We start from the raw sequence: 13,719 nt of genomic DNA, 5'->3' as shown, positions 1-13,719 counted from the left end.
TGGGTGTGGTTTGATGGCTCAGCAATTGCCTGCTGTGTAGAAACTTCCTGGTGAGTCAGTGGGGTAACAATTGGGGTCGTTGATGTAGCTGAGGTATGCTGATTAGTTAATGGTTGTAGGTTTAGGTTTAGGTTTATTGGATTTATATGCCGCCCCTCTCCGCAAACTCGGGGCGGCTCACAACAATAATAAAAAACAGTACAGTACACAATACCAAATCCAATGCCCACCCATCCAGTTCCAATTTAAATTAATAATCTCATAAAAAACTATATATAAAAAATAGGCACACAGGCAATCAATCAACAAAACAACATGGGCAAGGGGGAGGTGTTTTAGTTCCCCCATGCCTGACGGCAAAGGTGGGTCTTAAGGAGTTTACGAAAGGCAGGGAGGGTGGGGGCAATCCTAATCTCAGGGGGGAGCTGGTTCCAGAGGGTCGGGGCCCCCACAGAGAAGGCTCTTCCCCTGGGTCCCGCCAGACGACATTGTTTAGTCGACGGGACCCGGAGAAGGCCAACTCTGGGACCTAACCGGTCGCTGGGATTCGTGCGGCAGGAGGCGGTCCCGAAGATATTCTGGTCCGGTGCCATGAAGGGCTTTATAGGTCATAACCAACACTTTGAATTGTGACCGGAAACTAATCGGCAGCCAATGCAGACTGCGGAGTGTTGGAGTGATATGGGCATACTTGGAGAAGCCCATAATTGCTCTCGCAGCTGCATTCTGCACGATCTGAAGTTTCCGAACACTTTTCAAAGGTAGCCCCATGTAGAGAGCGTTACAGTAGTCGAGCCTCGAGGTGATGAGGGCATGAGTGACTGTGAGCAATGACTCCCGGTCCAAATAGGGCCGCAACTGGCGCACCAGGCGAACCTGGGCAAACGCCCCCCTCGCCACAGCTGAAAGGTGTTTTTCTAATGTGAGCTGTGGATCGAGGAGGACGCCCAAGTTGCGGACCCTCTCTGAGGGGGTCAATAATTCCCCCCCCCCCAGGGTAATGGACGGACAGATAGAATTGTCCTTGGGAGGCAAAACCCACAGCCACTCCGTCTTGTCTGGGTTGAGTTTGAGTTTGTTGACACCCATCCAGGCCCCAACAGCCTCCAGGCACCGGCACATCACTTCCACTGCTTCGTTGACTGGACATGGGGTGGAGATGTACAACTGGGTATCATCGGCATATTGATGATACCTCACCCCATGCCCTTGGATGATCTCACCCAGCGGTTTCATGTAGATATTAAATAGCAGGGGGGAGAGGACCGACCCCTGAGGCACCCCACAAGGGAGAAACCTTGGGGTCGACCTCTGACCCCCCACTAACACCGACTGCGACCGACCGGAGAGGTAGGAGGAGAACCACTGAAGAACAGTGCCTCCCACTCCCAACCCCTCCAGCCGGCGCAGAAGGATACCATGGTCGATGGTATCGAAAGCCGCTGAGAGGTCAAGGAGCACCAGGACAGAGGACAAGCCCCTGTCCCGGGCCCGCCAGAGATCATCCATCAACGCGACCAAAGCAGTTTCCGTGCTGTAGCCGGGCCTGAATCCAGACTGCTGAGGACCTAGATAATCGGCTTCATCCAAGGACCGCTGGAGTTGAAGTGCCACCACCTTCTCGACAACCTTCCCCATGAAGGGAAGGTTGGAGACTGGACGGTAGTTATTAAGCACGGCTGGGTCCAGGGAAGGCTTCTTGAGGAAGGGGCGCACAACCGCCTCCTTATAAAGTGGCGGAAAGGACCCCCTCCCCAAGGAGGCGTTGACAATCTCCTGGACCCAGCTCCGTGTCACCCCTCGACTGGCCGAAACCAGCCAAGAGGGACACGGATCCAGTAAACAGGTGGCGGAACTCACAGCTCCAATGGCCTTGTCCACTTCATCAGGTAGATTAGGCGTGATATCCTGAGTAGTTGGAATTTTCAGGCTGCTTGATTGTTTTACAATGTGTGTTCTGAGTCTGGTTTCTATGGCTGGGATACGTTTGAGGGCTGGTTTCCAGATGTCTGGTAAGCGGGAGGTATCATCCCGCTTGTTCATATTTTGGGGATGTTTTTCTATCTCGATGGCTTCCATGATTATTCTTTTGCTGTATTGTTCTGTTTTGGAAATTAATTTGGTACTGTCAAAATCAATTTCATGTCACCAGAAATTTCCAGATCCTACACGGGAAGAAACCCGAATTCAGAGCCCTGGTGGCGCAGTGGTTAGAATGCAATATTGCAGGCTAATTCTGCCAAATGCCAAGAACTTGATTCTTACTGACTCAAGGTTTACTCTGCCTTCCATCCTTCAGTAAAATAAATAGTCAATAAAATGAGGATCCAAATTGTTGAGGACAATATGCTGATTGCAAACCTCTAAGAGAGAGCTGTAAAGCACTGAGAAGTATTTAAGTCTAAATGCTATTGCTAATTCGGGGAGAGTTGGGGCAACTGGATGGAGTAGAGTGTTGGTTGCTCTACCTGATGCCACTATGTCAACATATTCATTGTCACTGCTCCCTCTGTTCGTATTAATTTGTATGCATAGTTGGGATTGCATAACTTTCCTACACTGAATGACATCTGCTAGATGCCTAGTACCTAATATGGAACTCTGCAGTTGCTTATTTTATGTTTACCATCTGAAGCTTTTACCGTTTTGTGTAATGCTGTAAGCAAATCTGGTTATTTCATTAGTCACACCCAATTCCATATAATTTATAAACATATTAAAACAATTTACTGATGTTAACTCAGCACTATTTAGATTCCACCATTATGAGAAAAGTGCATTTACTCATTTTATTATTTGTGGTTTACCCAAATCCCATTTGTCTGTGGTAGTGCTATAAAGCCTATTTATCACTTCTGCTGGCACTGTCAATACCTGATGGGACTTTGGGTTTCTTTTTGTTAATTGGTTTCAACAAAAGGCACTGAAATCATTTTAATTAATTTACCCAAGCCTGGGTTTATTATATTAGGAATGGAGAGAAGGTCAGGGAAAGAGGAAAATTTTTAAAAAGAAAAATTGTGAAGGAGTTAACCACATTTCTACTTTTCCTTTAGAATTCAGACAATAGAAACTGGCGTGACTGGCTTGCCAGTTAGGATTATACTAAGATGTTGTTATTGTTTTCCTGAACAACTTCTCCTTAAATGTGTAGTTTTTCTTAAGATTCACCAACAAAATAGCAGTGGAGTCAGATGAGGATTTTTCCAGTCCAATCTTTTTGACAGCATGGCTGAAGGAAGACAGCATGGCTGTCTTCCTTCAAGGTGAATATAAAATCCATTCTGAGTATAAAAATCCATTTTGAGTCATTTGGATAGGATACAGAAGAAATTAAAGTACGGTAATATTGTGTGGAAATGGAACAGTACGTACTATGAGACTTGACATGACACAATAACATTAAAACACAAGCTCAGTGTGACATCACATGATTCTTTTAATAAGTACAGCAGTGCTGGTCACAGAGGTAAGCAGTGTATTTATTTACAGTGGGTTTTTATATATATATAGTTTAACAGCATCCTTTTAAATAAGGATAAAGCTGGCATTAAAGTTCTGTACCGCACAACAGTGTAGCACCTAAAACTTCTGGATTCAAGTGCTATTTAAAAAGTCTCATTGGAATGGCTTCAAACTTCTTTGCATATTAACATTAAAAACTAAAAAAATTAAGCACGTGAAAGAATATTCTGGCTACTAGTGCACTGTGAACATTTATACAATCGAAAACCCATGCGTTAAATAGTGATTTTTACAGACAGTTAACATTTTTAACATGCAGCAACTGTTAATTTTTTCCTGTTTCAGCCACTGAAGTTGGTCGTCAACAGGACCATAGTTTTACAGACGCTGAGGTCTGCAAACAGTTCTTCCACTAATCTTCCTCATGAAGATATTGATGGCACAGAGTCCTTTATATGCTGATGATACAGATACACACATATATTTGATTTCCAAACAAATCCGATAGTAGGTACACTCATTGGGTAAACAATGAATTTTGGTTTCCAAATATAATTTTTACAAAGCTTCAGGAAATAGTAATGACAAATATAAATTGATTTTTTAAAATCACCCTATTCCACAGAACCTTCTGAATCCCATGTCTTGATTTATTAGAAAAATCAAAGTAGTAATTGATGACTAGTATGGTGAACTGTTCCTTTTCATGTATAGATTCACACAAACTTCCTCTAAAATATCTAAACGGGATTTTCTAGCTCATCACAATAAAATATAGAAAATATTTCCTCCTCTTTTTCTTTCTCTTGTAAATCTAACAGGAGAAGTAAACCAGAAATTGTGATGTCAATCTTGGCTTCTTAACAATTTGCATGCCAGGAATAGTGGCTTACGTAATTTGTCAAAACACAAACCTAAATAGAAATCTAGTCTTTGATATCTGTTTCTTTAGCAGTTATCCAGTGTTCATTATGAGCTCTTTTAAGATTAAATGTAATGACATTTACATTCTGAAGTGGAAATAAATTCTTCATGCCATTTGATGATCTTATTGGAGGAAGCCTTTGTGGACCCATACAAATTGAACCAAAGCTTTATTATTATCATAGAAATGCACAGTTTGTGAGCACAGCATTTTTTATGGACATCTTGAATGAATTTGTAACATAGTTTAGTATTCCATTTGATTTTAAACACGAAATTAATTCATTTGATTAAATTGTTTTAGTTATTTAATAAATATACAGATGCATTTAGTTTAAATATCTATTTCACTGATACTTTTCATTTCCCGACAAATCTGTCACTATGGGTATCAATTAGTGCTGCTGATTCTTTAAGATATTTATATGTATAAAGTTCTTTAAAAAGCAATTTTTCTTAGTTATATTCTCAAACGTAATAGCACCAAGATTAAAACATTGTTTTAAGTATGCATTTTACACATGCATGTACCATATCCCATCTACGCCTACATAACTATTAATCCTGGAAGTACACTCAAAAAGACACCACCACCCCATCTGTCACAAAAACGCTGCATCCTATCCTAATCTGCTCAATTGTAGAAAGTCAGTAAAATAATCTGCAGAGATATTGCAGCAAAAGAGCACTTACTAGATTCTAGTAAGAAACGTCAATTAAAGACCTAGTAATGATTGGATTGGGTTTCTTGATAAATGTATTTCTCTACAGACATCGCCTATTGCTTGAAACCTGGTAAACGTACAGTTTCAGGGAAAGATCGAAAGGTTTAAGGGTGAGGAATAGGCTTTAGGTTACTTTCAAAATTCCTTGAGGTATGAAGCACCTAACAATTGGCCAATGTCTATGCAGGGTATGTACAGTACAGTATCTCATTCTGTGAAGGTCTTTTAGTTTTTCCCACCAGAGAATCCACATAACAAGAAGAGTGCTGTGAAAAACATTTTCACTCAAGACAAGAAGTGAGCACATACAGCTGCCTCTTGCACCTATTTTTCCAAAGACTCCAGAGGTGATTATCAGTTCGATTGGTACCTAACTGCTCTTGAAAAATAGTGTAAAACTTTCTGCTCTGTGACTAAATAAAGATAGAAAGATAGAAATGTTTTTTGTTTCTATAATTTTGTACATCTAAAGAAACACATGGGATTGTGCTGCTTAAATGGAGACTTATCTAGCTTTAATCTGGGTTTAAGACAATCAAGATATTTGAGGTATTCTTGAGACCTTTAAGCCTGTCTCGTGGCATTACTGGTCATCTAATTACTTGATTTGAATCAAAATGATTTTTAAGAAAAGCTATGAATTTTATATCAAGACAGTTACTGACTAAGATAAAATAAAATTTGCCTTCACAGTAGATGAAATCATGAAGAAGGAGGTGGACTAAAGTCAAATTGACTGTATTTAAAGATCTATCTGGAGTTTTGATTCATTACTTCCATTATTCTTAACAATATGCAATTATTGGACAGTATCTTTGTAATGTTTTGTTTCGTATGCATAATCATACTGCATATGGTCTAGCAAAAACTAGGAAAAGAATACTTTCAACTTGCTAAAATGAATGACGCATGTAAGAAAATAGAAGAAAGATATTAGTCAGAAGGTGTATTATTGCAAGGAAAAAAGCATGGGACAACTTAAAAGAAAACTGAAATACTGTAGTTCAAAGTGGATTGGAATAGAAAACAGTCAAGTATTGATGCTAAAGTGGTTTTACCGTGTTCAAATTATTGTTTTCATGTAACTCCGATTATACTGGGAGTGATGGTTGAAAAGAGTTATTTTTCTTGGAATTAGAGAAAAAAGATTTTTTTGAAAAATTAAAGTAAGGGTGGAAAGTTTTGTTTTGGACTTTGTTTTTCTATCAGTACCAAATATTATTATTCCTTGAAACTTCTTGAAATTTTGCATCAGTGCAAAGAACATTGTTTTTATTTGCTGGTACTTTCGTTAACTTTCAGTCCTGGAAATTTTTAGCCGTACTTTCTAAGGTTCGTTCTATTTAGCCCACGCTTGTCCTAGCTTTTTTTTTTAAAAAAAAATCTGTCTAACTATTTAGTAGTCTTGTCCTCTTGCCACATGTGACATTCTGGGAATAGCTGAGTGATACTGTGTACAGATTTGTTGTGTCAAGTTGCATTCACAAACTAATGTGTCATTATCCTATATGCACATTTTATTTTCTGAGATTGAATAGCATTGCTCATAAGCCATGGTGCTTAAAATTGAGTTTGTAGGGGGAAAGTCCTGGTTCATCTGTCTTCTTCTAATTTCTACTACATGCTAATGCAAATTGATAGCATTAAGTGGTATTTGCCTATTTTGCTACCTCTGCTAAAGAAAGAATGTATGAGGTACACAAACTAACATCTCAGTGGTTAGGAAAGTTCACTTGGTTTATTGACAATTGTTTCTGCTGCTGAAATACTTTCCAAATATGTTGCATGTTGTTACTAAATATCAGAAATCTTCAACACAATTTTACTTTCTCTACATATTCTCTCCTTTCGTAGCTAGTACTAGTGTTAGAATTGTAGAGAACAAAATTTGCTCACTCACTCAGTGGAGAGCACTGCAAAATTCCTGAAATTGCAGCATATTTCTCCCTGTGGCCATTAACTAAATAGGGGTAATCACACTGGTTGCAGACCAGATACGATCTGATAGCCCTATCTTGGACCTCTTTACAATCTGTTTTTTTACTTCCTGTCTAAGGAAAAGTTATCTTAATTATGTAGATAGGGAAACTATTAGCGTATGCTCAAAAAGAGTTGCTGAGGAAATGATCTAAATAAAGTGCACCCAGAAGGGTTGTTGCTCTTTTTTTAAAGCTTCTTTTTCCAGAATTGTTGCTCTTCTTTTTTTTTTTAAAGGTTCTTTTTACTTATTTAGTGTTAAATTTATGTTTTACTGACAAAAAAATAAAGGGAGAAGCAAAATTTGTGTGTAAAACATAAATGTAACACAAAAGGCTTGTCACAAAAGCGACTGCGTGCAAAGGTGCCTGGATTGAGGCTGAAAGGTGAAAACAGAAGCAATATGCTCTGTCCCATAATTGGGTAGACCAAGTTGCCCTGATAGAACAGTCCCGCCAGAGAAAAAAAACACTTATTTAATGAATTGGTTTTGTAGCTTTTTCTTTCTCATTTGTTCTTATTATTTATTACATGTGTAGCCTACCATTTATACAGCAATTCAAGAGGGATACATCTTGAGTATAACATTAGCATTCATTCCCCCACCCCACCCCATTATAGCAACAAACCCATAAAACCAGTTGGGCTAAGAGACAGTGATGATCCAAAGTCACCCATCAGCATCAGTGACTGAAGGTGGAGTAGAACCTCGGTCTCTTTGCTCTTAGCCCAATACTTTAAGCCCCTGGGCCACGTCAGCTATCTGTGGAGAATAAATCACGTTCTGTTTCATTATTATCAACAATATAATACTGTAGCTATTATAATTAAATTATAATCATTGGTCCTCCAAATTCATAGGAATTTCTTAAACTGGCATTTCCTTAAATATTTCTTCCATATATTATCCATCATTGCCTAGGTATATATTTCTTTTTTATTTATATTTACATTAAAACATTTAAGTTAATAAGATACATTTAGTACCAAATTGTTAAAGGAAATGCCATTGCCAAAGAAATTTTAGTCTTTTGCAGGAAAACAGTAGTAGTTTGGCCACTTTTTAAAATTAAATAGAAAAAAAGAGAAAAACAGCTAAAAATGGTGAGTAAAAATTATTTAAATAATGAATATAAACTATTAAGACTATGATATATTCTACAATGTATGCTTTAAATGTCGAGATGTAGGATGAATCAGGCTGAATTAGCAAGATTACTTTCTGGAATTAAAAAAAAAGTAACCTGATTTTAAAACATTAAAAAAAACCATTGAAGAATTTGCACAGCTGGTCTGTAGTTCAGTAATGTAATTTGTTTGAAAAAGCAAGTGTAGACTTAAATGACAGAATAGCTTAATAGTTAATATCCATTCACAAGAGAATAAGCATAACTGAAGTGATAAAACAAATTGCAACGTATTTTAAGGTTACTTCTGAAAGATATGTCTTCTGGATGACTTGCTTATAAAAATGCAGGACACCCATGTGCCCAATTATTCAAACCTAGAGATGTTTCAACATTTTTTCCAGTTCTCAACTGATAGGGACACTTATGAAAAAGTTCTGAAAACAAACCTACAAAATCCTAGAATGCAGGAAAATTTGCATTCAATATTTTTGCATTCACAAAAATAAGAATTTAAGGAAATAATAGAAGATAAACTTTTCATTCACAAGAAATTTGTGAATGTCCAATTTGGATTAGTCCAATTTGGATTAGCACATGACAGAAAGCTATCTCCTCCAAACTGAATTTATATTTGGAACTATCATTGAAAGTTATTAAATGTAATCTAGAGATAGCGATTAGATTAAGAACAGTTTTTGATGTTGTTTTTTTTCAGAAATCAAATCACATACACAGATCTTTTTTTGGAAGAAATACTGAAATGTAGGTATGTGGTTGTCATATCATAGACTATAATGGAGCATTGCCTAAACTAAATTGTTTTCACTGAAGTCTAAGCAAAACAGAAGCAACAATAATTAGAAGTTTTTTTCCAGTCAAGGTTTCCCTCCCACTTTCGTACTGTATAAAAGTTAAATTAAAATAAAACAGAGTTTAAAAAGAAATGGTACATGTCCAAACAAAAATATAGTTTACCAGGGATTGCCATTTACATTTTTATAGCATAGCCTTATTGAAAAATATCAAATGAGAGATTTTATTTATTATTGTCTTTTATGTGAAAGTGACAAATACAAGATTTCTGAACCATAAGAAGGCAGCAAGGAATGGTTTGACTGATTACTGGCAATTCAAGGTAGAGAAATGCTATGGAGTAAGACATCTGTACTGGAAGAATGACTACTTTGAAGATGTATAGACAAGACAGGAAAATAGGATGGGAAAAGGAAGGTTGAAATACCCTGGACTCAAAGCATCAGAACCTGCACATATACACAAAGTGAGGCTGTGTTATCTAAAGATTTGGATGCTTTTGAATAAATATAGGAATCTTAATCCAATTTCTATGCTGTTACCCTTAATTCAGAATTTTCTAAATATGAATAACCTGCAACTTTTGCTTATCACAGCTAGGTATAAGATTTAAAATTCATAATATGACTGGTTTGAAGAAAAACTTAGAAGCAACATGTTTCACTAATCATAGGAGGACAATTTGTTTATTGAAAGGGGGTTTGGGGGCTGTTTTTATTACTTAGTGAAAACACTGCTTCCGCCACCTTTTTTCAGATGGAAGATATGGACAATGTACTATGTTCCTGACAGCAGAAAGATCATTCTTTTAGAAAATTTGAAATTAATTGTAGCATTAATATAATAGCTTTGGATCCAGATAAAACCAAAAGGAACTTTACTTCCAGACTTCTGCTTTCCTGATTTTATTCCCTTACTTTATATTAACCCACAGAGATACATTTTTGAGGGTTGATGGATCCTCTACAATGGCAACAGATATGAAACATGGGAAATTGCAATAGATTGAGGAAATCAAAGAAATTCAGCAAGGTTGCTTTTCTACCTTAACAGAACAGTTAAAGCAGTTCTCAGGAAAAATGAATGAAAAAGAAAAAACGAGTGACAACAAAATGTAACAGCTGAGTCAGAAATTGTACTGTTCCACAACAAGCAATTTCTGATCATAAATTAATATAGCTTTTCTTCTAATGTTACTTTTAATTCCTGTGCTTTTAGTATTGTTTCAAGGAGCTGTGATATCAAAAGGCTAGAACATGGTTGCTATTTTCCCCGATAGTGGCAGCAAAAATAATATATGCAAATAATTCAAAAGAAAAGAGACTAAAGCAAGAAGGCAATTCAACAAAATTGGGATTCACAGAATAAAACTATTTGACACATTTATCAAGACATGGCAATCCAATAAAAAATAGACCTGAAGAAGAATAGAGATTTCTGAATGCAAAAGTTTTATCTTCCCCGTCTTCTACTTCTTATAAGGAATGAAGCCGCAATTGCTTATGATGAATTTATTCTTGATATGAATATTTGGAATTTCTACCTAATGATCACAACAAAATTTATGTTCAAAATGTTTAATGCTTAAAAGAATTTGAATCATGGATTAATATTGGTTACGTGCTGATCTGTTATATTGTTTATGTATCTCAAATTATATACATACATGTTTACATTTTAATTTAATAAAAAAATATAAAATGAGATAAGTACTTATTAAAGGAGGAATGTACCTTTGAAGCAGAATATTGGTGAGGCCATGGAGGCTCTCCTCCATTTTCACTCAATTAAAGACCCCTTATTTCTACATTTTTTGAAATCTTTTTCAAAGAGAGTGTGCACTATAAAATAAATCATATTACTTCAGGTCTGCTGCAGGTATCTTTAAAAACTGAAAAAACAAAAGGAATAAATAAACTTAAAAAGAAAAATATTCAGGGGAAGCACTGGAAGATTATTTCAATTTTTGAAAATAGATAGTAAAAGGTTGATGATCTCCTGATGCATTGGAGCAAGTTGACTTGAAAAGGTGGGGGGAGGGATAATCCCAATAAAACTGTTCATATATATGATAAGCATATAAGGCAAAGGTTCCCAACGAGTAGTGTATGGGATCTACAAATATGCCCATAACAGAGTCATATAGTTTGATAAGCCAGTTAGGATTAATACTGATAAATTTGGGCAATGTACAGTTGTCTTGCATAGAGAATCTCCTTCTGGAAGAGGTTGAAACTGATGATGAGCAACTGGAGTTGCTTACAAAGGGTAGAGAGGGATTTGTGTTAGAAATGAAGGATTCCTTATTTTGAGTGTAGCAGGGAAACGAAATAATCATTTAATGAATCCATTGATGGTGAAAAGATAAATTATGTCATGGGGGAGATGACTCCAGTTCCTTTTCCTCTCTCTGCATTATTCCAGAACATTGTAAAATAGTCTTTTAATTCTTTCCATGGAGATTGCTTGTGGTATGTTTCCTCCCTATCCTTTAGCTTAACTTACATCACCACTGTTGTAAGTGCAGATCCATAGTGCCGTTCAAGTTGAGATCAGTAACATCTAAGAAATCGATGTTGAAGATGCTGGGCCCTGCAGTGGTCAGGGAACCAAAACCATTGGCTGAGCTTGGTGGTGTTAGGTCCAGCCATTCCATTGTTTCCCAGGGAGACTCTGTGAAGCTCATGTGCAAACCAGTTCCTTCACCAGATGAGGGAGACAACTGAGTCTCCATGGGCGAGAGGGGAGTCGGCAGGATCTCATGGGGTGAGACTAATTCATCAGCAGCCTTGCTTGAAAATCCTTCCATGGCTCCATCAAAGTGAGGTTCCTCAGTACCCAATTTCAGAAGGGTGACATCACTTGATCGCCCAAGAGGACTGTGGGAATTTAACAAGATTTCAAAATGACTGTCATTGCTAGAGCAGCGTTCAAAGGGGAGCTGATTTGAGGTGTTTTGCTCAAATGCAGTGGATGCCTTTAGTAACAAGGGTGTTCCAGAAGTTCCTGAAGACACTGTTATCTGAGGTACCTTCTGAAGACAAGGGCGGTCCTCTTTAGCATTTGCAGGCATTTCTGTTTGCAAACCAAATGTGATAAGTCAAGAGCAAAACCTCTTTGGGTCTACTTCCAATGTTAAGTGAATACACTTCTGCTTGGGCAACAGGACTTCCCAACAGCAGCTGCCATTGCAATGACACATTCCAACCTTTTGTTCTGGCTGAATAAAATCTTACTCGATGCTATACTAGCTCAAAGAGATACAGAAGGGATGGTGAGAGGAACATGGAGATCATACAAAACGCCTGCAATTGAAAGTAGTGATGAAGCTGTGTTAATATAAGACAAACTTGTTATAAGTGGTGTTTGTAATGCCTGCCTAAAATCACGAAAAAGCTGATGTAAAGAATTATTAGAGTAAGCACTGATCACACAGATGTGTATACATGCTTGAGCATGCAAAGGGTAAGAAATTGTTAAAACATTTAAATTAGGCACGAAGGCATTAAAGTTGCGTACGTGAATCACTGGAGCAGACAGAAGCTAGTGAGGGAAAACATCTACAAAGGTTTGATCATGGAGTCTAGTATTTTGTGGTTCTCCCAAAATGCCTGGGGTGGATAAAGAGGCTTACACATGCACATCATAAAGTGCTCACAACAGAAGGCAAACAGAAGGAAATGCTTCCAGTGTTCCTCACAGAATGTTCCCATCCACAATGCCCTGCCACTTTTGGTATTGTATTTCTGGGGGGGGGCATACTTTGAAGCAAAGCAGTGAATATCAGCCACCCACCTTAAAAAAAAAATCTAAGTCTATATAAAAAATTCTACCAAAAAATCTGCACGGTATGTCCACTTTCAGTTTTTTAAACAATTCTTTTGACAAATCAGACAGGATAGAACAGGGAGCCTGTTGTGCACTAAAGGAAGAATCAGAAGGCACATGGGTGCCCATGCACATAATCATGCCAATGTGATTTTTCGGAGAGCTTGGTCACTTCCTTTGCCCTTTGTAGCATCTTCTCTCTTGGACTACAAAGTGCCAGCTCTCACCTACAGTTTGGTTCCCCCCCCCCCTGATTTTATTCAGAATTATTTTTATTCTTGCATACAAGTTCTCAGCATATTTGTTGTTCAGTGGGTTTGTATTTCTAATGATATTTTGGTTATCACTGATTTTAAATCCCTTTATTCAATCTTGGAAAGCTGAGATACAAACCACAACATTTTCTATGACCAATTCCTGGGAATTGCTAAAAGCAGCTAAGCTTTCAGCATTGCTTCTTTATTCTTAATCACTTCATATAAATGTGGCAAAACCTGTCAGTTTGCTATAATGGTCAGTGGCTGTTCTAGTAGGCAGATTCTCAGAGTGTTTAGCTTGAATGCTGCTTAGGATAATCAACTAGGCAACAGCTATTTACATATTTCTTCTGGAAGAAGATGGAATCCATGATGGATCTCTGTCCTCCTCCTACTTGATAAACACAGAATATCTGTTGTGGGTAGCCTGAGATTTATATCCTGCTTTGCTAGGTTAGAAGCAAGAGCCTCATTCTACCGGCATTACCTACCTCCAGTTTCAATAAGCACATCTAATAGTTCATCCATCTGCTGACTTTGAGTCATTTGCTGCAGCAAAAAAAAAAAAAAAAAAGGCAGAAAAGTGAGGAAATTGATTAT

The 13,719-nt window shown here is 37.5% G+C and overlaps 1 protein-coding gene across 8 annotated transcripts in view; it reads right to left on the bottom strand.

Moving 5' to 3' along the window:
• MYOCD (myocardin) overlaps positions 1-13,719 on the bottom strand; it is a 204,830-nt gene that overhangs the window by 16,735 nt on the left and 174,376 nt on the right. For 4 of the 8 annotated variants that reach the window (XM_070739760.1, XM_070739759.1, XM_070739761.1 and 1 more), the window contains 2 exons: positions 13,611-13,668; positions 3,422-12,109 (listed from right to left, as the gene is read on the bottom strand). In XM_070739760.1, coding sequence (XP_070595861.1) covers positions 11,541-12,109; positions 13,611-13,668 — 627 coding nt within the window. In that variant the 3' untranslated portion in view covers positions 3,422-11,540. Of the gene's footprint in view, positions 1-3,421; positions 12,340-13,610; positions 13,669-13,719 lie in introns of those variants that run through there. The other 4 variants (XM_070739765.1, XM_070739764.1, XM_070739763.1 and 1 more) reach the window with 4 other exon arrangements.

The sequence above is a fragment of the Erythrolamprus reginae genome, chromosome 2 (genome assembly GCF_031021105.1).
Source record: "Erythrolamprus reginae isolate rEryReg1 chromosome 2, rEryReg1.hap1, whole genome shotgun sequence".
In the NCBI taxonomy this organism is placed as follows: domain Eukaryota; kingdom Metazoa; phylum Chordata; class Lepidosauria; order Squamata; family Dipsadidae; genus Erythrolamprus; species Erythrolamprus reginae.
Note: the sequence above shows the minus strand (reverse complement) of the source record. Positions and strands in the feature narration are given on the sequence as shown.